The sequence below is a fragment of the Rhinatrema bivittatum genome, chromosome 4 (assembly GCF_901001135.1).
Source record: "Rhinatrema bivittatum chromosome 4, aRhiBiv1.1, whole genome shotgun sequence".
In the NCBI taxonomy this organism is placed as follows: domain Eukaryota; kingdom Metazoa; phylum Chordata; class Amphibia; order Gymnophiona; family Rhinatrematidae; genus Rhinatrema; species Rhinatrema bivittatum.
The window spans coordinates 38,268,978-38,295,765 of record NC_042618.1 but is presented as its reverse complement, the minus strand read 5'-3'; the positions used below and the strand labels follow the sequence as shown (position 1 = coordinate 38,295,765).

At 46.0% G+C, this 26,788-nt stretch overlaps 1 protein-coding gene across 2 annotated transcripts in view; it reads left to right on the top strand.

Annotated features, from left to right (window-relative positions):
* Positions 1–26,788, top strand: part of MOK (MOK protein kinase) — a 161,075-nt gene that overhangs the window by 132,048 nt on the left and 2,239 nt on the right. Inside the window, exon 11 of one of the 2 annotated variants that reach the window (XM_029597967.1) lies at positions 26,550–26,726. In XM_029597967.1, the coding sequence (XP_029453827.1) occupies positions 26,550–26,726 (177 nt within the window). Of the gene's footprint in view, positions 1–26,546; positions 26,727–26,788 lie in introns of both variants that reach the window. The other variant, XM_029597966.1, reaches the window with a different exon arrangement.

The following is a 26,788-nucleotide window of genomic DNA, read 5'->3' as shown; positions in this document are numbered from 1 at the left end:
ACCAGAGGAAAGAAGGCGAGGATTTTACTCCCGGGTTTTTCCTGATACCAAAGAAAACAGGGGGATTCCATCCCATCATAAACCTAAGGACCTTGAACAAATTTCTGAGAGTTGAAGATGGTTTTCTTGGGCAGCATAATCCCTTCCTTGCAAAAAGGGGACTGGTAATGCTCCCTCAATCTGAAGGATGTGTATATCCATATCGAGATCTTTCCCAATCATTGGAAGTATCTCCGATTTGTAGTGAGAACTCAGCACTTACAATAACGCCTACTGCCATTTGGGCAAGCGTCTGCCCCATGCGTCTTCACAAAATGCCTAGCCATGGTGGTGGCGCACTTGTGCAGCCTGGGAGTCCATGTTTTCACCTATTTGGATGATTGGCTGGCCAAGAGCACCTCTCGGGCAGAGAGTAAAGCATCCATGCGCTCGACCATCCAGGTGCTGGAGACACTAGGGTTCATCATCAACTACTCCAAGTACCATCTCATCTAATCACTTGAATTGGACTTCATTGGAGCCCTGGTAGACACAGCTCAGGCCGAGGCCTTCCTGTCACAGCACCGGGAATCAAAAGAGCTAGCAGGACATGTTGAGGTTACTGGGCCATAAGGCCACTACAGTGCATGTCACTCCCCTGGCACGGCTGCACATGGACCCTAAGGTCCCAGTGGCATCAGGCCACACAGGACCTCCAAGACTGCATCAAAATTTCTCTGGCCTCTTTATCCTGGTGGCAGGACATTTCCAATCTGGAATGGGGGTGGGGGGGGGGGGGGGGGTTAACCTTCCAAAGTCCCCAGGTTCAAATTACATTGACAAAGGATGTGTCCACCTGAGCTGGGGAGCTCATGTAGATGGGCTCAGCACCTAGAGTTTGTCTGCCTGCTCAGGAAAGGCAATGTCAGATCAATTTCCTGGAACTTTGGGTGATCAGGTATGCTCTGTGGGCTTTCAGAGATCGGCTGTCTAACAAAATTGTCTGGATACAGACTGACAACCAAGTTGAAATGTGGTATATCAACAAGCAGGGAGGCACAGGCTCGTACCTCCTGGGTCAGGAAGCAGTTAGAATCTAGTTATGGGCTCATTCCCACAGGATGGTGTTCAGGACCATGTATCTGGACAGTGTGAAGAATGTATTAGCGAACAGGCCAATTCATGCTTCAGGCCCCATGAGTGGTCTCTGGATAAGGGTGTGGTGAATCGGATCTTCGGCCTCTAGGGGAGCCAGATAGGGATCTATTCACTGCACCTTAGAACAGGAAGGTTCCTCAGTTCTGGTCCTCTGTATAGGACTCACAGCAGGCCAGTCTCAGATACCTTTGCCCTGCATTGGGGTGAAGGTCTTCTGTATGCGTATCCTCCAACTCCATTGGTAGAAAAGACTTTGTGGAAACTTTGTGAGGTCGGGGGGGGGGAGGGGGGGACTATGATTCTCATAGCCCCTCATTGGCTGAAATGGATCTGGTATCCACTCTTATAGGAGATTCCATTCGGAAACCGATCAGACTGGAGACTTCCCCAAATCTCATCCCAACCTTCAGGCCTCATCACTCACAGCCTGGAAGTTGAGAAGATGACTGTCCAACCGCTTGATTCCTCAGAGGATGTCTCATGTCCTGGTGGCTTCCAGAAAGCCGTCCATGAGAAAAAGGAAAAAGGTTGCATGGATTGAAGTGGAGGAGGTTCTTTGTGTGATGTGATCAAAAGGCCTTACATCATTTTCTCCTGCTCACCATACAATTGCTTGACTACCTTCTAAACATCTCAGAAGCTGGTCCTAAAACCAACTCTGTGAGAGTTCACCTGAGTGCGATTGGCACGAATCATCATGGTGTAGAGGGTTAAGCCCATCTCTGTACAGCCTATAGTTGTACAGTTCATGCGAGGTCTGTTTCACTGGAAGCCTCCCCTAAGGCCTCCTGCTATGTCCAGGGACTTCAATGTGGTGCTGGCCCAGCTGATGAAAGCTCCTTTTAAGCCACTGCATTCTTGTGACCTGAAGTAACTGACCTGGAAGATCGTATTTTTGGTGGTGGTCACTTCAGCATGCAGGGTTAGCGAGCTCCAGGCCTTAGTGACTTATCCACCTTATGCTAAATGTTTTCATGACAGGGTGGTCTTGCATATGCACCCTAAGTTCCTGCCTAAGGTGGTGTTGGACTTCCATCTTAACTAGTCCATCATCCTGCCATCATTCTTTTCCAGGCCCCATTCGCTCGAAGGCAAACAAGCCCTGTACAGTTTGGATTGCAGAAGAGCCTTATCCTTCTATCTGGAATGGACAAAACCCGTAGACAATTCACCCAGCTTTTTTGTTTCTTTTGACCATAACAGGCTGGGTATCGTCATTGCCAAGCAGACGCTTTCCAAATGGCTAGGAAACTGCATCTCCTTCTGTTATGCTCAGGTGGGATTGCAACTTGGGGGTCTTATCAAGGCTCACTCTGTTCCAGTTATGGCAGCATCTGTGACCCACTTATGAGCTGTTCCTATGGAGGAGATCTGCAGAGCTGTGACGTGGAGTTCTCTTCACACATTCACATCGCATTATTGTCTGGCCAGGTATGGCCAACATGACAGCAGATTTGGCCAATCTGTCCTTCAGAACTTGAGGTTTAGAACCCAACTCCGTTCCCACCTAGGGCCCATTGTTTTTGTTCAGGCTGCCCCCCTTGTTACCAGCAAAACTGGTTATTGTGCCCATTGACCCTTGTTTTGGTGTTTTGTTGGTCCCCTTTTATGTTTGGGGGGGCAATCTTTAGCTAGGAATTCACCCATGTGTGAGGACTGCCATACTGCTTGCCCTCAGAGAAAGCACAGTTGCTTACCTGTAACAGGCATTCACCAAGGACAGCAGGATGCCAGTCCTCACAAAACCCACCCACCTCCCCATGTTGTTGGGTTTCCACTTCAGGGGTTATTCCTGAATTCTTTATTATGGAGACTGAAAAGACCCTGTATGGATGCGTGGTATAATGGCATGCTGAGCATGCTCAGAGAGGCAATCAAAGGTCTAGAAACAGACTTATGTTTTCAGTACCAGACTCCATTGGATAATGTCACCCATGTATAAGGACTGGCATCCTGCTGTCCTCGGAGAACACCTGTTATAGGTAAGCAACTCTTTCTGGCTTCCCCTGACCTCAGCACTCTCCCCATTCCCTCCCCACCACTCCAGTGCTGGCCTTAGAAATATAGAAATACACATTCTCTCGATACAGAAATGCTGCATCTACAGCTTAAAAAGACTTTTTTTCATTTTCTATCAATCATGTATCCCTGGATCTCACATCACTAGCAGAACTGAGCCAAAAAATCTGCAATACAAAATTTTGTCTGAATAATCAAGTAGTACAGCACAACCCTAGAGTATGCATACCTTAGCCTGACATTAACTTTATCTGGCAACTTGGCTATACGACATTACAAGAAAAACTCCTAAGGGTCTATATGGAATAAAGCAAGCTCTGGCCAGTTTTATCCATCCTGCAAAACTATTTTTACAATCATCTGTATCATGGTTTCACCTGCTGTGCAGGTTCAGCCTGCTACGTAGTCTTCTTGCCACAAAGGTTCCTCAGCAAGCCTTGCTCACTGTCTTGCCAGTTACTTCTTCGCTGATTACACAACACCCAAGCTTCAGCCCTACTTAACCCAGCCTGTCCAGTACCTCTTTATTGAGTCACCTCAGCAATCTGACCTGGCCAGCCTTATAGCCTCCGGGCTTTCTCCCTTGCCTAGAAAAGTGAGTTTTCTGTATTCTCTGTCTTGTCCTTATCCTTTTGGGGTATTATCTTGTCCTTGGCCAGTCTTTGTTCTGTCTTGTATTGCCCAGCCTAGTCCCTTTTTGGTTAAGAACATAAGAACATAAGAAAATGCCATACTGGGTCAGACCAAGGGTCCATCAAGCCCAGCATCCTGTTTCCAACAGTGGCCAATCCAGGCCATAAGAACCTGGCAAGTACCCAAAAACTAAGTCTATTCCATGTTACTGTTGCTAGTAACAGCAGTGGCTATTTTCTAAGTCAGCTTAATTAATAGTAGGTAATGGACTTCTCCTCCAAGAACTTATCCAATCCTTTTTTAAACACAGCTATACTAACTGCACGAACCACATTCTCTGGCAACAAATTCCAGAGTTTAATTGTGCGTTGAGTGAAAAAGAACTTTCTCCGATTAGTTTTAAATGTGCCCCATGCTAACTTCATGGAGTGCCCCCTAGTCTTTCTTTTGCCCTTGTCCTCCAGCCCCAGCTGTACTCTGTATCCAGCCCCCAGTTTGTGCTTGAACCCAGCTCTCAAGCTTGTGCCTGCCCTCAGCTCTCAGCCTCTACATAGTTCCCACTCCACACCAGTACCATGATGTTCTCAAGGAGGCAAGTCCTATTGGCTCCCAGAACCCAAGGACTCAACCTGCGAGGCAGGGGGCTGGATTAGACAAAAGACTAGCTCCAGTCTGGCTCTGCGGTCCTGTCCTGCTTCCGCAGGAGTGCTCCCTGACTCCAGCTGGCTGCCCTGTGACAATCTGATAGCATTGCATCAACAATTTTAGAAAATGGATACAAGCTCTTATTCAGATAATATTTAACACCTCATAGATTACACAAAATATACCCACAGGTTTTGACAAATACAGAATAAAAAGGCCATAAAGCATAAATAGAAAGGTATAGACAAAAACTGAACTGGAGATTACAACAAGCCAGACACTGAATGCAATGCAACATTACCATGCCTCATAAAACAAACAATAAAATCAAGAAATATAAATCAGGAATCATAATAGTAAAACCATACTAAATAAAGAATAAATATTCCAAAACATCTGATGAATAGAACAACCAATTATTAAAAATTGATACATTTCCCAAAACAACAATAAAATATTTTAAAAAAGCAAAATCAAACACCACCAGTAATTAAAACTAATAAGGATTAAAACGTCTCCTGCTCTCTATACCTGCGATCTTTTGATTCCCAGTCATCCTGAGATGGTCATGGATTGGTGGGGGGGGGGCGATACAGACTTTATACAGTCTTGCACACACACTTATACATGTTCATTCTCACATCCCCTCTCATACACACAACCATGTTCTCAAATAGGCTGTCTCCCTTTCCCCCTCACACATACAGTGTGTGTATGCATGTGAGAGCTTACGTGTAACACATAGGCACACACACTTCCTCTCTCATACACATGCCCATGCCCTCATACACACTCCCTATCTCTCTCTCATACACAGGCTCTTTCTCCCTTCACATGCACACAGATTCTCACACACTTGTGTCTGTGTGTATGTGAAAGAGCCTGGAAGGTGAATTTTAAAAGTCCGACACACACCGAAAATAGGGGATGCGCAAATATGTCAGCCAGTGCATGCCAAGAAGATTTTAAAAGCTGGCCGAATATGCACACACTTGCCACTGTGCGCACAAATGAAAATGTTCAAAAAAAAAGGGATGTACATGGATGTGGTCTGGGTGGGGTATGGGCATTTCTGGATTCAAACTTGACATTTGCATGTAAATATTTACATGTGCTGGTGCACGCATCCCCTACCACATAACTTTACTTTTGCTATGGTTGACGTGTAAGCTGTAAAACAAAAAAATATAAGCAGATCAGGGGGTTTTAAAGGTCGGGGCTAACAGGGGAGAAGGGAGGTTATTAAACTAGGGAGGTTTGGAAGTCCTATGCCTTAACTGGGTGACGTAGGAATGAACTGGGAAAATGGCCAATGGCATCAGCACACATGGGGGTAGATTTTCAAAGGGGTACGCGCGTAAGATATGCGCGTACCCCCCGAAAACCTACCCCAAACCCCCATTGCGCGCGCCGAGCCTATTTTGCATAGGCTCGGCGGTGCGCACAAGCCCCGGGACGCGCATAAGTCCTGGGGCTTTGCAAAGGGGGCGTGTCTGGTGGGCGGCACGAATTTCGGGGCGGGGCGGGAGGTATGTCGGGGGCGTGACGCCGTCCCGGGGGTGTGGTCAAGGCCTTCGGACCAGCCCCCGGGTCGGGTGATGGCGCACCAGCAGCCCTCTGGCGCGCGCAGATTTACGCCTGCTTTCGGCAGGCGTAAATCTGCCAACAAAGGTAGGGGGTGGGTTTAGATAGGGCCAGGGGCGTCGGTTAGATAGGGGAAGGGAGGGGAGGTGGAAGGAAAGTTCTCTCCGAGGCCGCTCCGATTTCGGAGCGGCCTCGGAGGGAACAGGCAGCGCGCACCGGGCTCGGCGCGCACAGGTTGCACAAATGTGCACCCCCTTGCGCGCGCCGACCCCGGATTTTATAAGATACGCGCGGCTACATGCGTATCTTATAAAATCCAACGTACTTTTGTTCACGTGCGCGTAAATTTATAAAATCTACCCCATGGTTTTTAAAATTCCCCTACTTGCATGGTAGAAGCAGCATTTGTGCACAGGTACATGTCCACTTAAAATTGCGCGCACGTGTGTGCAGTCAGACTATTTTATAACATGCGCGCATATAAGCGTGTATATTATAAAATGGCTGCATCCTTGGGCGCGGGACGAACATATGCACATTGGTGCCTACATACTGCTAGGAAAGTTACTGTCCCTGTGCATGCATATGCTTGAGAGCCTAAGTGAGGCACACAGGCTAACTCTCTTTCATATACACCCCACAGACCGATGCATATATGCACACAGGTTTTCTCCAACACACACACATGCTTTCTCGCTGTCTCTCTCACACACTATCAGGATCTCCCCCTCTCTTAGGGCTGTGACGGGATGGAGTCTGCTGTGGCCTGGCCAGGCTTCTCTTCGGCTGCAGGAGGATAAAGTCCACTGCAGCCCTGCTAGACCTCAAGCATGTAGTACACAGCAAAATTTGATGGGTAAGAATAAAGATGTAGTAGGTGAGTCTGGAGCTTTTCATGCAGCAGCAACTAGGCCATATTGCAACAAACATGGATAAATAGGTACAGGGGGACTTGAAAAGTAAAGACAAGTGGTTACCTTTATCAGTATGACACAGTGAGAGGGGCTTCAGTCAGTTATTAAAAAGTAAGAGACTTACCTTTTGGGGTGGAAGAGGAGGCTGGGAAAGGGTATTATTATACTTCATAACATCATGTTTAACACATTAAGCCAATGGATCTGTATTGGTTACCACAGGAGCATTCCTATTTCTCAGCAACAAAAAACCTAATTATGTACCTGTCTTTAAATATATAGATGTTCAACCACTATTGTTTGTTGATCTAATACCATTGTAATCTACTTTAGATTTATTGTAATCCGTTTTGAGGCCATTCATAGTAAAAAGTGGAATATCAAATGCCAATAAATAAAATAAATAAAAATATTAACATCTGCAGATACAAAAAAAACCCAAAAAACAAAGCAGCATGATCCTTAGTCAAAAGAAAACAAATTTCAGATAATTTAAAAGCTGATTAGCTTGGGAGAGTAGTCCTAGAAGCCATCTATTAAAACACAAAAAGCACAATTACGGGTAGATTTTCACAACCTATGCGCTTGCTACCTGGCGCGCACACATGGACGTGCAATTTTATAACGTGCGCGCTGGCGCTCACATGTTCTAAAATGCCAGGTCAGCACATGCGCAAGGGGGTGGGTGGTTTAATATCACTAATAGAATAGGGAAAAGAACCACAAAGACCCGAGTTTTACAGTTCAAAAACACAGACTTTGAGGAAATGGGAAAGTACCTGGAGGAAGAACTTAAAGGATGGGAGAACGAGAGAGATGTGGATCAGCAGTGGACCAATCTAAAAGGAGCAATCACCAAGGCAACTGCTCTATATGTTAGAAACATAAAGAAAAGCAAAAGAAAATTGAAACCTATCTGGTTCTCAAAGGAGGTGGCTGACAAAATTAAAGCTAAAAGAACAGCATTCAAGAAATATAAAGGATCCCAAAGGGAGGAGAACAAAGAAGAATATTTGTATCAACTGAGGGAGACGAAGAAAACAATCAAGTTGGCAAAAAATCAAGCAGAAGAGAGGATTGCCAAGGAGATAAAAAATGGTGACAAAACATTTTTCAGATACATCAGCGAAAAGAGAAAGGTCCAAAGTGGTATAGTGAAATTGAAAGGTGGTAATGATCAATGTGTGGGGACAGACGAAGAAATGGCAGAAATATTAAACGAATACTTCAGCTCTGTGTTCACTAAAGAAGACCCTGGAGAAGGACCATCTCTACACAACAAGAAACTGGAGGGAAGTGGAATAGATGAAAATCCTTTTACAGTAGAAAATGTGTGGGAAGAGCTAAAGAACCTGAAAGTGGACAAAGCCATGGGGCCTGATGGGATTCATCCAAGGATATTGAGGGAGCTCAGAGATGTTCTGGCGGGTCCGCTGTGTGACCTGTTCAATAGATCCCTAGAAACGGGAGTGGTGCCGAGAGATTGGAGAAGAGCGGTGGTGGTCCCGCTTCACAAGAGTGGGAACAGGGAGGAGGCTGGCAACTACAGGCCGGTTAGCCTCACTTCGGTGGTGGGAAAAGTAATGGAGTCTCTGCTGAAAGAGAGAATAGTGAACTATCTACAGTCCGGAGAATTGATGGACCAGAGGCAACATGGATTCACCAGGGGAAGATCCTGTCAGACAAATCTGATTGACTTTTTTGACTGGGTAACCAAGGAATTGGATCAAGGAAGAGCGCTCGATGTCATATACTGGTGAATAAAACGAGAAGCTTGGGAGTGAGTGACAAGGTGGTGACCTGGATTGCAAATTGGTTGACGGACAGAAGACAATGTGTGATGGTAAACGGAACCTTCTCTGAAGAGAGAGCGGTTTTAAGTGGTGTACCGCAAGGATCGGTGTTGGGACCGGTCCTGTTCAATATCTTTGTGAGCGACATTGCGGACGGGATAGAAGGTAAGGTTTGTCTTTTTGCGGATGACACTAAGATCTGCAACAGAGTGGACACGCCGGAAGGAGTGGAGAGAATGAGACGGGATCTAAGGAAACTGGAAGAGTGGTCGAAGATATGGCAGCTGAGATTCAATGCCAAGAAGTGCAAAGTCATGCATATGGGGAGCGGAAATCCGAATGAACTGTATTCGATGGGGGGGGGAAGGCTGACGTGCACGGAGCAGGAGAGGGACCTTGGGGTGATAGTGTCTAATGATATGAAGTCTGCGAAACAATGCGACAAGGCGATAGCAAAAGCCAGAAGAATGCTGGGCTGCATAGAGAGAGGAATATCGAGTAAGAAAAGGGAAGTGATTATTCCCTTCTACAGGTCCTTGGTGAGGCCTCACCTGGAGTACTGTGTTCAGTTCTGGAGACCGTATCTACAAAAAGACAAAGACAAGATGGAAGCGGTACAGAGAAGGGCAACCAGGAAGGTGGAGGATCTTCATCGCATGACGTACGAGGAGAGATTGAAGAATCTAAATATGTACACCCTGGAGGAAAGGAGGAGCAGAGGTGATATGATACAGACTTTCAGATACTTGAAAGGTTTTAATGATCCAAAGGCAACAACAAACCTTTACCATAAGAAAAATATCAGCAGAACCAGGGGTCACGATTTGAAGCTCCAGGGAGGAAAATTCAGAACCAATGTCAGGAAGTATTTCTTCACGGAGAGGGTGGTGGATGCCTGGAATGCCCTTCCGGAGGAAGTGGTGAAGACCAGAACTGTGAAGGACTTCAAAGGGGCGTGGGATAAACACTGTGGATCCATAAAGTCAAGAGGCCGCCAATGAAGAGTAGGTGACTCGCCAGAAAGATGGCTTCTGCCTGGAGACAATACCCTTATTCAATAAACATACACATGGTTACTGTGACTCCAACATCACTCTAAGCTTCAACAGCAAGAGGAAATGTGGAAAAAAAGGATTTGCACTCACAAAGACGGGAGTAGCTGGCTTGTTACGGCGGTTACTACCCCAAACCAAATATCCAAATTACTACCTCCACCTTCCTCTATTCCTGATGCCTTTCAACTAGCTTGATCACTCCATTCTTATACTTCACTTTCAATGCATATCCAGCATAGTTCTCTGCTTCAACAGCAGGGGAGAAGAAAAACTGTTACTTCACACATCCAGCAGAGCTCTCTGCTTAAACGGCAGGGGAGAAGAAAAAAGGGTTCGCACTCACAAAGCGGGGAGTAGCTGGCTTGTTACGGCGGTTACTACCCCAAACCAAATGTACCTGATACTTCACTCTCGACGCATATCCAGCATGGCTCTCTGCTTCAACGGCATGGGAGAAAGACTGATACATCACGAATTTCCAGCATAGCTCTCTGCTTCAACGGCAGGGGAAAAGAAAAACTGATACTTCACGCATATCCAGCATAACTTCAATGGCAGGGGAGAAGAAAAAAGGATTCACACTCACAAAGCGGGGAGTAGCTGGCTTGTTACGGCGGTTACTACCCCAAACCAAATGTACCTGATACTTCACTTTCGATGCATATCCAGCATAGCTCCCTGCTTCAACGGCAGGGGAGAAGATAAACAACCAATAAGGGCTGTATAACATAATCTGGGTAAAAACAAATAAGCATGGGTGTAGCTTGCTTATTGCGGCGGTTACTACCCCTACTACCTCTAACTAATCAAGCTAGATATTTCACTTGGATGCAGCTCCATCACCGCTCTCTACATTAATGGCGGGGGTGGAAGGGAATTAGAACCAAGAGCTAAGAGAAACAGATAAGTATGAGAGAAGAAATGAGGGAAGCTTGCTGGGCAGACTGGATGGGCCATTTGGTCTTCTTCTGCCGTCATTTCTATGTTTCTATGTTTAACAATTACACATGGCAACACATCGGGAGCGGACTGGGAGGGAACTTCCCAACCCACTCGCCTATCCTCCCTTCCCCTATCCTGCCCCTCCCCCTATCCTATCCCGAATTTTATTTTACCTTTTGCTCCTGCCGGCATCCTGCTGGCACACAATCCCCCAGCACAGCAGCAGATGGCCGTTGTGCCGGGCGCCTCTAGCGCCTCTAGCCCCACCCTGCCCCCTGACCGCCACTTTTTCAAGTCCCGGGACTTACACACGTCCCGGGGTTTCCATGTGTGGCCGGGGCCATTTGAAAGTTGGCCCAGTGTGCATAAGCAGTAGGTAGTGTGTTTATTTTTAAAAGTCTGCAGAACTGAGTGTTCTGCAGACTTTTAAAGAACTGAGTGTTTGTATTTAATACAAACTGAGTGTTTGTATTTAAAAAAAAAACCAACACAAAAAAACCCCCCATAACCCCCCCCCCCCCAAAGAAAAACCCCCAAACAAACCCAAAAGTAGCCAGAAGCTAGAAATAAGCTAGGAGCAGTATATACCTAAGTAAAAAGGTTGAAAAGTTCAGCTCAGTTACTCACCTTGGAAAGGTGTTGAGGTAGTGTGATTGGGTTTGAATAGGTACCAACATTTGTTAATCAAGAGAGCAGTGAGTCACTCTGGCTGACTAACTGAAGTTAGACTGTTTGTATTTCCCAACTCACCCACCCCTAGCTCATCCTTTAATTTATAGGCAGGTGCCACTTTCACAAAACAAAAAAAAAACAACCCATCAACAAAAACTTTATTGAGAATTCGATCAGACCCCGGTAGACCACTACCAGATATATAGTGAATTCACTAATACATTTAAAGGACGTTAGACACATTTCTACTCCCATAGCAACCTAAAACTTAACTAGGAACTGATCAAAATTGAGATGAAGGCAGCAGTCCAGCAGCAAGAGGGGGGCTTCCCAGTCTTTTGCATCGAGTGTCACATGTATGACTTTTTACCCACCGGTGAGAAGTTGTACATGTGCATGCGATGCAATGAGCTCCTGGCTCTCAGAGAACGAGAACGATCTCTGGAGGCTAGAGTGGCAGACCTGGAGGAGCTGAGGCAGACAGAGAGGTATATAGATGAGACCTTCAGGGACATAGTAGCCCAGTCCCAACTTCAGACTGGCAGCCCTGGTGCTGCCTTGGAGGAAGAAGGTCTCATGATGGGAGAGCATCAACCGGGTGCAGCAGGAAAGGATCCTGTAGCAAGGACCTGCTCTCCAGGTGATGTATTGTCCTTTCGCACTGAGGATATCTCCCCAAGGCCTACTGCCCAGGAGGGAAGGGTTAGGTCGGCCATCATAGTTGGTGATTCGATTATTAGGAATGTAGATAGCTGGGTGGCTGGTGGGCGTGAGGATCGCCTGGTAACATGCCTATCTGGTGCGAAGGTGGCAGACCTCACGCGTCATCTAGATAGGATTTTAGACAGTGCTGGGGAGGAGCCAGCTGTCGTGGTACATGTGGGCACCAAAGACAGAGGAAAATGTGAGAGGGAGGTTCTGGAAGCCAAATTTAGGCTCTTAGGTAGAAAGCTTAAATTCAGAACCTCCAGGGTAGCATTCTCTGAAATGTTCCCTGTTCCACGCGCAGGTCACCAGAGGCAGGCAGAGCTCCGGAGTCTCAATACGTGGATGAGACGATGGTGCAAGGAGAGGGATTCAGTTTTGTTAGGAACTGGGGAACCTTTTGGGGAAGGGGGAGTCTCTTCCGAAGGGATGGGCTCCACCTTAACCAGGGTGGAACCAGACTGCTGGCGCTAACCTTTAAAAAGGAGATAGAGCAGCTTTTAAACTAGAACAAAGGGGAAAGCCGACAGTCGCTCAGCAGCGCATGGTTCGGAGAGAGGTATCTTCAAAGGATACTAACAATGCATTAGAATTAGGGCATCCCGACAGTGAGGTTCCAATAATAAGAAAAGTAGTCCAAGTGCCTGTAACTAAAAACTCACCTGAGCTAAAAAATTCTAACTTATCCCTATCAATTAAAAAGCAGAATGAAAATACAAACAAAAAACAAACTTTGAAATGTTTGTATGCTAATGCCAGAAGTCTAAGAAGTAAGATGGGTGAATTAGAATGTATAGCATTGAATGATGACCTAGAGTTAATTGGCATCTCAGAGACATGGTGGAAAGAGGATAACCAATGGGACAGTGCTATACTGGGGTACAAATTATATCGCAATGACTGAGAGGAGCACCCGGGAGGCGATGTGGCGCTTTATGTCCGGGATGGCATAGAGTCCAACAGGATAAACATTCTGCATGAGACTAAATACAAAATTGAATCTTTATGGGTAGAAATCCCTTGTGTGTCGGGGAAGACTATAATGATAGGAGTATACTACCGTCCACCTGGTCAAGATGATGAGACAGACAGTAAAATGCTAAGAGAAATTAGGGAAGCTAACCAAATGGGTAGTGCAGAAATAATGGGAGACTTCAATTACCAAACACCACATGGGCTGGATCTGCACTCTTAATCCGAAATCCACAAACACAATAAGTGCAGAAATCTTATCAGTTCCAACATTTAATGATATTTTGACACAATTCATACGGCAACTCCACTGTAAATTTTTGCGTATAGTTCCAAACACAAGTAGGGGTCCCCCGACACGGACCCCGTGTTTCGCCCACTGGCTGCGTCGGGAGGGACAACACCATGAAATCACAAGTCTGAAAATAAAAGTTAAATTACAATTTTAAACATGGATCCTACAACATGAAAGGGGTACAGACCAAAAAGCTGACTCAAAATCAAGCTTTTTGGTCTGTACCCCTTTCATGTTGTAGGATCCATGTTTAAAATTGTAATTTAACTTTTATTTTCAGACTTGTGATTTCATGGTGTTGTCCCTCCCGACGCAGCCAGTGGGCGAAACACGGGGTCCGTGTCGGGGGACCCCTACTTGTGTTTGGAACTATACGCAAAAATTTACAGTGGAGTTGCCGTATGAATTGTGTCAAAATATCATTAAAATATCATTAAAATATGAATTATATCATTAAAAAATCATTATATCATATCATTAAATATTATATCATTAAAATATTATATCATTATTATATCATTAAAATATTATATCATTAAAATATTATATCAATATTATATCATTAAAATATCATTAAAATATCATTAAAATATCATTAACACCATATTTATATTGAACTTTTGTACATAATTATTCTCCTCTATCTCTTTCTATTTCTTACATTCCCAGTTCATTAGCCCTTGTTAATTGTAACTGCTTCTCTTCATCACGTTATTTATGTTTTTTGGTTGTATTATCCGCACCCCTGTTTTCTGTAAACCGACATGATGTGAACGAGTTCATGAATGCCGGTATAAAAAAACCTTAAATAAAATAAATAAATAAATGTTGGATCTGATAAGATTTCTGCACTTATTGTGTTTGTAGACTTCAATTACCCCAATATTGACTAGGTAAATGTATCATCGGGATACGCTAGAGAGATAATGTTCCTGGATGGAATAAATGATAGCTTTATGGAGCAATTGGTTCAGGAACTGACAAGAGAGGGAGCAATTTAAGACCTAATTCTCAGTGGCGCACAGGACTTGGTGAGAGAGGTAACGGTGGTGGGGCCACTTGGCAATAGTGATCATAATATGATCAAATTTGATTTAATGACTGGAAGAGGAACAGTGTGCAAATCCACGGCTCTCGTGCTAAACTTTCAAAAGGGAAACTTTGATAAAATGAGAAAAATTGTTAGAAAAAAACTGAAAGGAGCAGCTACAAGAGTAAAAAATGTGCAAGAGGCGTGGTCATTGTTAAAAAAAATACCATTCTAGAAGCACAGTCCAGATGTATTCCACACATTAAGAAAGGTGGAAAGAAGGCAAAACGATTACCTGCATGGTTAAAAGAGGAGGTGAAAGAAGCTATTTTAGCCAAAAGATCTTCATTCAAAAATTGGAAGAAGGATCCAACAGAAGAAAATAGGATAAAGCATAAACGTTAGCAAGTTCAATGTAAGACATTGATAAGACAAGCTAAGAGAGAATTTGAAAAGAAGTTAGCCGTAGAGGCAAAAACTCACAGTAAAAACTTTTTAAAATATATCCGAAGCAGAAAGCCTAAAGGGGGAGTCAGTTGGACCGTTAGATGATCGAGGGGTTAAAGGGGCACTTAGAGAAGATAAGGCCATCGCGGAAAGATTAAATGATTTCTTTGCTTCGGTGTTTACTGAAGAGGATGTTGGGGAGGTACCTGTACTGGAGAAGGTTTTCATGGGTAATGATTCAGATGGACTGAATCAAATCACGGTGAACCTAGAAGATGTGGTAGACCTGATTGACAAACTGAAGAGTAGTAAATCACCCGGACCGGATGGTATACACCCCAGAGTTCTGAAGGAACTAAAAAATGAAATTTCAGACCTATTAGTAAAAATTTGTAACCTATCATTAAAATCATCCATTGTACCTGATGACTGGAGGATAGCAAATGTAACCCCAATATTTAAAAAGGGCTCCAGGGGCAATCTGGGAAGCTACAGACCAGTTAGCCTGACTTCAGTGCCAGGAAAAATAGTGGAAAGTGTTCTAAACATCAAAATCACAGAATATATAGAAAGACATGGTTTAATGGAACAAAGTCAGCATGGCTTTACCCAAGGCAAGTCCTGCCTCACAAATCTTCACTTTTTTGAAGGAGTTAATAAACATGTGGATAAAGGTGAACCGGTAGATGTAATATACTTGGATTTTCAGAAGGCGCTTGACAAAGTTCCTCATGAGAGGCTTCTAGGAAAAGTAAAAAGTCATGGGATAGGTGGCGATGTCCTTTCGTGGATTGCAAACTGGCTAAAAGACAGGAAACAGAGAGTAGGATTAAATGGACAATTTTCTCAGTTGAAGGGAGTGGGCAGTGGAGTGCCTCAGGGATCTGTATTGGGACCCTTACTTTTCAATATTTATTTATTTTTTATTTTTTTTTTGTTTTATATACCGGCAACCGTTTGCACATCGTGCCGGTTTACAGATAACTTACAACCAAGGATATATAGGCAAAGCCTTTACATGGAACATTGAGTAACATAAACAAAGTAACATAGTAAATAACTATAAAGGTAAAATACAATAAATGAGTAGATAAAGGAGGGGAGGGATAGGGGTGGACGAGACAAAGGATAAGGGGAGGGGGAATGGTGGGTGGATACATAAGGAGAAGTTATGTACAGGGGTACCAGGAACAATTTATGTGTACACAGGTTATATACAGGGGTACAAGGAACAATTGATGTGTACACAGGTTATATACAAAATTGTATAAGCGCAGGATGACAATAGTTGAAGAGGGAAGATGTAAGCGGATGTGCTGAGTGGCAATTTTTTAGGTTTGTAGTTCCTTAGGGGGGGAGGGTGTAGGGTGTAGGTCCTGTGGTGGGGTGTTGGCGAGAGATGGTGTGTGGGTTATGGGGTTAGAAGGAAATGATGATGATTGGGGGTAAGCTTGGAGGAAGAGCCAGGTTTTGAGTTTCTTTTTGAAAGTGGGTGTAGAGGTTTCTGTGCGTAGGTCGAGGGGCATGGAATTCCAGAGGGAGGGGCCTGCGAGGGAGAGGGCCCTATTGGTGGTGGAGATGAGTTTAGTGGATTTTATGGAGGGGGGAATAAGGGTTCCACGGAGAGAGGAGCGGGTGGGTCTTGTTGAGGTGCGAGGGGAGAAAGGTGGGTTTAGCCAGTTGTAATGTTCGTTAGTAATGCTTTTGTGTATGAGGGTAAGGGTTTTGTAGATTATACGAGAGCGGATGGGAAGCCAGTGGAGGTTGGGAAGCCAGTGGATGTTGGGAAGCCAGTGGATGTTGGGAAGCCAGTGGAGGTTGGGAAGCCAGTGGAGGATGGGAAGCCAGCGGATGGGAAGCCAGTTGGAGGTTATAAAGGATCTGGAAAGAAATACGACAAGTGAGATAATCAAATTTGCAGATGAGACAAAATTGTTCAGAGTAGTTAAATCACAAGCAGATTGTGATAATTTGCAGGAAGACCTTGTGAGACTGGAAAATTGGGCATCCAAATGGCAGATGAAATTTAATGTGGATAAGTGCAAGGTGATGCATAAAGGGAACAATAACCCATGCTATAGTTATACAATGTTGGGTTCCATATTAAGTACTACAACCCAAGAAAGAGATCTAGGCGTCATAGTGGATAACACATTGAAATCGTCGGTTCAGTGTGCTGCGGCAGTCAAAAAAGCAAACAAAATGTTGGGAATTATTAGAAAGGGAATGGTGAATAAAACGGAAAATGTCATAATGCCTCTGTATCGCTCCATGGTGAGACCGCACCTTGAATACTGTGTACAATTCTGGTCGCCGCATCTCAAAAAAGATATAATTGCGATGGAGAAGGTACAGAGAAGGGCTACCAAAATGTTAAGGGGAATGGAAGAGCTCCCCTATGAGGAAAGACTAAAGAGATTAGGACTTTTCAGCTTGGAGAAGAGACAGCTGAGGGGGGATATGATAGAGGTGTTTAAAATCATGAGATGTCTAGAACGGGTAGATGTGAATCGGCTATTTACTCTTTCGGATAATAGAAAGACTAGGGGGCACTCCATGAAGTTAGCATGGGGCACATTTAAAACTAATCGGAGGAAGTTCTTTTTTACTCAACGCACAATTAAACTCTGGAATTTGTTGCCAGAGGATGTGGTTAGTGCAGTTAGTATAGCTGTGTTTAACATAGAAACATAGAAACATAGAAATGACGGCAGAAGAAGACCAAACGGCCCATCCAGTCTGCCCAGCAAGCTTCACACATTTTTTCTCTCATACTTATCTGTTTCTTTTAGCTCTTGGTTCTATTTCCCTTCCTCCCCCACCATTAATATAGAGAGCAGTGATGGAGCTGCATCCAAGTGAAATATCAAGCTTGATTAGTTAGGGGGTAGTAGGGGTAGTAACCGCCGCAATAAGCAAGCTACACCCATGCTTATTTGTTTTAACCCAGACTATGTTATACAGCCCTTATTGGTTGTTTTTCTTCTCCCCTGCCGTTGAAGCAGAGAGCTATGCTGGATATGCATCTAAAGTGAAGTATCAGGCACATTTGGTTTGGGGTAGTAACCGCCGTAACAAGCCAGCTACTCCCCGCTTTGTGAGTGTGAATCCTTTTTTCTTCTCCCCTGCCGTTGAAGCTATGCTGGGTATGCGTGAAGTATCAGTTTTTCTTTTCCCCTGCCGTTGGAGCAGAGAGCTATGCTGGATGTGCATCGAAAGTGAAGTATCAGGCACATTTGGTTTGGGGTAGTAACCGCCGTAACAAGCCAGCTACTCCCAGCTTTGTGAGTGCAAATCCTTTTTTCCACATTTCCTCTTGCTGTTGAAGCTTAGAGTGATGTTGGAGTCACAGTAACCATGTGTATGTTTATTGAATAAGGGTATTGTGTCCAGGCAGTAGCCATCATTCTGGCGAGTCACCCACTCTTCATTGGCGGCCTCTTGACTTTATGGATCCACAGTGTTTATCCCACGCACCTTTGAAGTCCTTCACAGTTCTGGTCTTCACCACTTCCTCCGGAAGGGCATTCCAGGCATCCACCACCCTCTCCGTGAAGAAATACTTCCTGACATTGGTTCTGAATCTTCCTCCCTGGAGCTTCAAATCGTGACCCCTGGTTCTGCTGATTTTTTTTCTTATGGTAAAGGTTTGTCGTTGCCTTTGGATCATTAAAACCTTTCAAGTATCTGAAAGTCTGTATCATATCTCCTCTGCTCCTCCTTTCCTCCAGGGTGTACATATTTAGATTCTTCAATCTCTCCTCGTACGTCATCCGATGAAGATCCTCCACCTTCCTGGTCGCCCTTCTCTGTACCGCTTCCATCTTGTCTTTGTCTTTTTGTAGATACGGTCTCCAGAACTGAACACAGTACTCCAGGTGAGGCCTCACCAAGGACCTGTACAAGGGAATAATCACTTCCCTTTTCTTACTCGATATTCCTCTCTCTATGCAGCCCAGCATTCTTCTGGCTTTTGCTATCGCCTTGTCGCATTGTTTCGCAGACTTCATATCATTAGACACTATCACCCCAAGGTCCCTCTCCTGCTCCATGCACATCAGCCTTTCCCCCCCCATCGAATACAGTTCATTCGGATTTCCACTCCCCATATGCATGACTTTGCACTTCTTGGCATTGAATCTCAGCTGCCATATCTTCGACCACTCTTCCAGTTTCCTTAGATCCCGTCTCATTCTCTCCACTCCTTCCGGTGTGTCCACTCTGTTGCAGATCTTAGTGTCATCCGCAAAAAGACAAACCTTACCTTCTATCCCGTCCGCAATGTCGCTCACAAAGATATTGAACAGGACCGGTCCCAACACCGATCCTTGCGGTACACCACTTAAAACCGCTCTCTCTTCAGAGAAGGTTCCATTTACCATCACACATTGTCTTCTGTCCGTCAACCAATTTGCAATCCAGGTCACCACCTCGGCACTCACTCCCAAGCTTCTCGTTTTATTGACCAGTCTCCTGTGCGGAACCGTATCAAAAGCTTTGCTGAAATCCAAGTATATGATATCGAGTGGATAAGTTCTTGGAGGAGAAGACCATTACCTGCTATTAAGTTCATTTAGAGAATAGCGACTGCCATTAGCAATGGTAACATGGAATAGACTTAGTTTTTGGGTACTTGCCAGGTTTTTATGGCCTGGATTGGCTACTGTTGGAAACAGGATGTTGGGCTTGATGGACCCTTGGTCTGACCCAGTATGGCATGTTCTTATAAGGCCCAGGATTTACATGTGCTGGGGTTTTAAAATCTACCCCTTAGTGTTGAGGTTTTACTGGCTGCTGGTAGGAAGACATTTGGTCTGCAGTACTGTTCTGTACCTTGAACTGATGCTTTGATCCAGCAGAGGCAGATGAGTGACCAGAAGGTATTTAAATCTCGGAGGGAAATCGTCAAGGCTGTTTATGCAGGTAAATATATTTGCCCACATGAAGCAGCTGTCTGAAAATTGCTCTCTTTCAATTCAACTTGAAGTGCATACGGTGTTGCACGACATGTGTACTTTTAGCTGCGTTTGCAGGAGGTCTTCCCGTGGGACCGATTGGAAAATGATACAGAGATTGAATTTTCAAATATATGCATGTTATTGTCTGTGAAAAATCTATTTGCTCGAAACTCAGGTAAAAAATCTGCAGGTACTTTGAAACTTGGGGCAAAGTGTATGGGGGTAAAAAGCTCCTCACCACCACCACCACAAGCTTTTCAGAAAAGTACACCGGCATGCGGAAGGTCCCTGGTTCAACTCCTTATTTGGACTGAGAGTCTCGATGCTGCACAGGCATGTTCACAGCCCCAGGAGGATGAAGGGAGTTATGGTCATTTCTTAAGAGTGACACCCAGCAGTCCCTGTTTGCAGGGTTCTGGAAAAAGCATTGTTGCAAGGTGCTTGGCTCAGGACCATTGCTGCAAATGATCAGATTAGAGCCATGATTTACTGAGCTTTTTCTTCCCCCATCGACACAGAATGGGGCAAGAAAAAGCCTTAGTAAGTCAAGCTGTAGGTGTGTTGGGGAGGGGGGGGGGAAATAATTCCTGTTTAGTTGCAAATGAAGATTCATGGTGGAAGATCCCAGCCCTGGCTGTGATTGAGCAAGAGGCCCAAAAGGAGAAGGAGGAAACTGCTGGGTCAAAATAAAAAAAACTAAATAAAACAAGGAGATTTTTTTTTTTTTAATTATAAGGCAATTTGGAACTGCAAGCTGTTTTTTAGAAACATAAAAACATGACGGTAGAAAAAAAGACCATATGGCCCATCCGATATGACCAATTAATGTAGCATTATAATTCTCATCATTTCCTCAGAGATCCACTCTGTTTTATCCCACGCTTTCTTGAATTCAACTATCGATTTTGTCTCCATCGCCTCCCACTGGGAGGCCGTTCCACGTATCTACCATCGTCTCTGTAAAGAAATATCTCTTAAGATTACTCCTGAGTCTACCCCCTTCCCTGTACGTACCCGGATCAGTGCAGATAGTGGGTTGAGCCTCCTGGCCAGCAGATGGAGACAGAGAAAAACTGAAAGGGTATCCTATATCAGGACAGAGCTCCCCCCTGCGCCCCTTCAGTATTTCTCTGTCTCCAGCAGATGCAGGCAGTTGAACCTGCGGTTCTCTCTCTTTGCTAATTTCCTTCTCTCTGTGAGATTTTTTCTTCATACCTTTTTCAGGATCAAGCAAGTATTACCTATCTACTTTATATTTAAAAATAAATAAATAAAAAGTTTTTCTTGAACAAAAAAATTCAAAACCTGTTTCTCTAAGGGAGACAGCTCTTTTTCCTTGCTCTTGCAGGGTCCTAGGGGGGCTTGCCCTTGATTATTCAGCCTAGGATTCTTTCCCTGGTGACCTCTGCCTGGCTTGGGGTGATACTGGTGGTCCACTCACTCGCCCTCGTGGCTGCCCAGACCCTTGAGAAGTCTATTGCCTCGGGTCCCATAGCAGGGAAGAATTAATGCCTCTGCGATTTAAAAAAAAAAAAAAAAGATCCTAAATTAAGATTTTGACAGCACAGCTCACCCGTGTTTATTTGGCTCCATGCAGGGAAAGCAGTGTAGCAGGGTTCATTCTCCTGCTCCCGCTTGCAATTGCAGCCAGGCTCAGCTGTTCTCATTTCTCCACGGAATTTTTTTTCCTTTGTTCATGCCACACTCAGCGGGCTGTCTGGCCTGAGGGGAGCCTGCTTCGCGGCTCTCCCGCGATGGGCTGTGTTCTACATGTTTGCCCGATGGAGAGGGTCCCTCCGCGGCGGCGGCGAGGTCAGTGGTCCGTGGTTGGGCTCCCAAGTGTGTTTCCAGGCCAGCTCCCTCACAAAAAACCGCAGGAACGGCAGTATATTGAGCTCTGCTCTGCAAGTGGATTCGGGGCTTCAGGGGGAGGGGAGCCCGATTTTGCGGATTCGCTACTGGATATAAGTCCTGTGGTCTCCCCGGAGGGGGGGGGGGTCCCTGATCCTTCTCCCTTGGTACCCCCTCCCCCATTACACTGGAAATCTAAGCCTCATTTTTCTACTGCTTTTGTGCTTTTAATGCACAAATCCTATTTAGCCAGCCTGCAGGAAGAGGATGATCCCTCTCCAGACCCCCCTTCAGCGAAACTCCCTAGGGTGTCCCTTCCCCAGCCCTCTAAAGTTCCCGATGCGCAGGGCTCCGTCAGGGTTAGGACAGTACCGGGTGTTCCAACCTCCCTGGACTCTCCCCAGCCCTCTCCTACCTCTGATCCCAATCCGGACACAGATTTACTGCTTCCAAATCCTCCTATTGAGGGTGACGACCCACGGGTTCTCAGATTGTTCCAAAGGGAAGAGCTGGATCCACTCATTCCTTTTGAATTAGATGAGCTGGGGATTGGGGTTCCACCTGAAGAATCCGCCACTGCCGCTACTCCAGGAAACGTGGACCCGGTGCTGGCGGGACTTAGATCTCCTCTACATACGTTCCCATTCCATGCCATGCTCATGCAACTTCTCCTTCGGGAATGGGAGTCCCCTGAATCAGGTCTCCGAGTGGGTAGGGCAATGGATAAACTCTATCCCGTACCTGACCAATGTCTAGAGATGCTTAAGGTTCCCAAGGTGGACGCTTTAGTCTCCACAGTCACCAAATGAACCACCATCCCAGTGGCGGGGGCTATGGCATTAAAAGATACTCAGGATCATAAACTGGAACTGCATCTCAAGCGGATCTTTGAGGTCCTGGCCTTAGGCGTTCAGGCGACAGTCTGTAGCAGTCTCATGCAGCGGGCAATTCTCAGGTGGGTTCAGCAATTATTCAGCACCCAGGACCTCTCGTCTGAAGAGGCTGAACAGGCAGAACAGCTGGAAGCTGCAGTGGCGTATGGGGCTGATGCCCTCTGCGACTTACTCCGGGTGCAGGCCAGAGCTATGATTGCAGCAGTGTCGGCCAGACGACTTCTCTGGCTGCGCAATTAGTTGGCAGATCCCTTCTCCAAGTCACAGTTGGGCACGCTTCCCTTCAAGGGTAAGTTGCTTTTTGGTGAGGACCTTGAACAGCTTATTAAATCTTTGGGAGACAACAAGATTCATAAGCTGCCTGAGGACCATCCTAAACAGTCTAAGTCCTTTTTTCCCTCGCGTTCTCGTTTCAGAGGACAGTGCCGGTATAACACCAGAATGCGGGGATCTTTTCAAAGAGGCACCTCCACTAGATCACAGTCGTGGTCTCATTCCTTTCGTGGCAGATGCCCCTTCCAGGATGATAACCTGCTAGGCTCGGCTGCAAAGTTCTCTTCACAATGAAATCGGCCGGCCCATTCCTCCTTTCCCAACTTAGGTGGATGTCTGTCCCTGTTTTTTGAGGAATGGGTCAAAATTACGACTGATCACTGGGTTCTCGATGTGATCAAAAAAGGCTACGCGTTAGAATTTGCTCGGGACCTCCCAGACCGCTTCCTAGTCTCTCCATGTGGAAGTCGGAAGCGTCCAGCGGTATGTCAGACTCTTGTACGGCTGCGAGATCTCGGAGCCATAGTCCCGGTCCGGCCAGTATTCCATCTACTTCATAGTGCCCAAAAAGAAGGCTCCTTTCACCCAATTCTGGACCTCAAGAGAGTCAACCGGATCCTCAAGGTTCCCAGTTTTCGAATGGAGACCCTGAGGGCGGTTATAGCGGCAGTTCGCGCGGGCGAATATCTGACCTCCCTCGACTTGACGGAGGCCTACCTTCACATCCCGATCTGCCAGGATCATCAGAAATATTTTTGTTTCAGCATCCTGGGCAGCACTTCCAGTTTTGGGCGCTCCCATTCGGTCTCACCACTGCACCGTGCACCTTTACCAAGGTCATGGTCGTGGTGGCGGCTGCTCTCCGCCGGGACAGAGTCCTAGTCCATCTTTACCTGGACTACTGGCTCATCTGGGCAAAGTCGGAGGCACTCTGCAAGACAGCAGTCGACAAAGTCTTACTGTTTCTCTCTTCCCTCGGGTGGATAGTCAACTTCTCCAAGAGCAACCTTCAGCCCTCTCAGGTCCTGGAATTCCTGGGAGGACACTTCGACGCCCAAGTCTCGGGCGCTCAAACTTATGAATCAAGTGTAGAATCTTCTATCCCTCTCAGTACCCACGGCCTGAGACTACCTTCAGGTCCTGGGCTCTATGGCTTCAACTATCGATTTGGTTCCTTGGGCTTTTGCGCATTTGCATCCTTTAAAGAAATCTTTGCTGTCCCACTGGAAGCCGGTTTCGGAGGAGTTTCGGACACCTCTACCGCTCTCCGACTCTACCATCACCAGCATGCAGTCGTGGCTCTCGTCGCTCACCTTCTTAAGGGCATGCCTCTGACGACTCCCCAGTGGATTATTGTTACGACAGATACCAGCCTCTCCGGCTGGGGAGTGGTGTGTCAGAATCAGTCTACCCAGGGCATGTGGTCCTCAGTTCAATCCCAGTGGCACATCAATTGGCTGGAGGCCTGAGCGGTTCATCTGGCACTCAAGTCCTTTCTACCCTTGATCCGTCGCAAGGCGGTATGAGTCCTCTCCGACAACGCCACCACGGTAGCTTACATCAATCACCAGGGTGGCACCAGAAGTTGTCTGGTGGCCTTGGAAGCCAGCAAGCTTCTCTCCTGGGCAGAGCACCATCTGGATCGACTGGCAGCCTAACACATTGCGGGGAAGGAGAATATTCAAGCAGACTTCCTCAGTTGTCAACATCTAGTCCCCGGAGAATGGGAGTTGTCAGAAGAGGCGATGGATCTGGTGGTGCGCAAGTGGTGAGCTCCCCACTTGGATCTGATGGCCACCCTGGGCAATGCAAAGGCTCCCAGGTTCTTCAGTCACAGAAAGGAGCACTGTTCGGAGGGCGTGGATGCTTTAGTCCTCCCCTTGCCTCGCGATATTCTTCTCTACGTGATCCCACCCTGGCCTCTCGTGGGAAAGGTACTCAGACGGATAGAGCTTCCCAAAGGGCCAGTCATTCTAGTAGCAACGGAGTGGCCGCGGAGACCATGGTTCGCGGATCTTGTGAATCTCGCAACAGAGGGTCCTCTTTGCCTAGGTCACCTTACAAACCTACTGCACGCCAAGGTCCCGTATTTTTTGATCAGGCGGATCGCTTTTGTCTAGCGGCCTGGCTTTTGAGCGGCGGCGACTGAGGAAGAAGGGTTATAAGGAGGAGGTTATATCCACGCTGTTAATGGCATGTAAAACTTCTACATCTCTCCCTTATATCCGGGACTGGAAAGTGTTTGAGAATATGTGTGCCGAGTCCGGAGTACCAGCAAGTAAGGCCCCGGTATCTCAGGTCCTCTTCTTCTTAGAGAATAGTCTCTCGAAAGGTTTGTCCTTCAGTTCCTTGTGGGTGCAGGTCTCGGCTCTCAGTTCCCTCCTAGGGAGGGTCGATGGTTACGTGGTGGCGGCCCATCCGGATATTGTTTGGTTCCTTAAAGGTGCCAAGCATTTGAACTCGCCTGTCCGGGCTACTTGTCCATTGCGGAGCCTTAATTTGGTGCTTCAAGTTCTATGTGAGGCACCCTTCGAGCCTCTCCGGCGGGCAACTCTTAAAGATCTGACTCTCAAGACGGTATTCCTTGGCTTTATTTGCTCAGCCAGGAGAGTGTCTGAGCTCCAAGCCTTGTCCTGTAGGGAACCCTTTCTTCGTTTTTCTGATTCAGGTGTTTCTCTCAAAACAGTCCCATCCTTCTTACCGAAGGTTGTGTCCTCTTTTCACATAAATCAGTCCGTAGAGTTCCCAGCCTTTTCTTCAGAGGATATTGCCAGTATGCCGGGCGGTGAACTCTGGAGACTGGATGTGAAGAGGGTTCTACTGCAGTATTTATAGATCACAAACGAGTTCCGTGTATCTGATCATCTCTGTCTTGTGGAGTGGGCCCAATAAGGGGAATAAGGCTTCTAAAGCTACTATTGCTAGATGGCTAAAGGAGGCGATTGCGTCGGCGTATATCTGTCGGGGCCGGCCGGTTCCGGAGGGCTTAAAGGCCCATTCTTTACATTCTCAGGCTACCTCTTGGGCGGAGAGTCAGTTGGTCTTACCACAAGAAATTTGCAGAGCAGCTACCTGGAAGTCTCTGCATACCTTTGCTCGACATTATCGTCTCGATGTCCGAGCGCCAGTGTTTGGCTCCTTCGGTAGACAGGTTCTTCGAGCGGGACTATCTCGGTCCCACCCTACTTAGGGAAGCTTTGGTACATCCCACTGTCTGGACTGATCCGGATACGTACAGGGAAAGGAAAATTGGTTCTTACCTGCTAATATTCTTTCCTGTAGCACCACTGATCAGTACAGACTCCGGCCCTAACTGCATCTAATTCTAATCCATCCGCTCGAAGTTTGTTTTTTTTTCTTCATTCACAGCATTTTGGATATATTTGCTTTACAGTGTTTGAATTGTTCAAATTACCAGTTAATTGTTGCTTGCTTGATCTTATGCTAGTTATCTTTTTCTCAGCTTTGTTAACATTTATACTGAAGGGACGCAGGGCGCCTCTGTCCTGATATAGGATACCCTTTCAGTTTTTCTCTGTCTCCATCTGCTGGACAGGAGGCTCAACCCACTGTCTGGACTGATCCATGGTACTACAGGAATGAAAATTAGCAAGTAAGAACCAATTTCCCTTTTCACCCTCCCGTATGTTTTGTTTAGAAAAATATACTTTCTGGTTGAAATTGGGTAATTGAACACAAATCTTTCTTTATTCTAATTATATGTGAAGAAGCATCCTCCCGCAAGAATTCGAGTCCCCTCCTACCCTGTGGAATTGCCTAAACTGAATCCTCCTGTGGCAGCAAAGTTGGCATCCTACCCCAATACTTCATTTCAATCGTTTTTCCCTGCATCAGATGGAAGACTTCCTTTGCTGAAAACCTTGAAGTATATTGAGTCAAATCCCAAGGTACAAGAGTAAGTCACTTGTCTCAGTTCAGTGTTACTTTGACTGCATTCCCACAAATATTC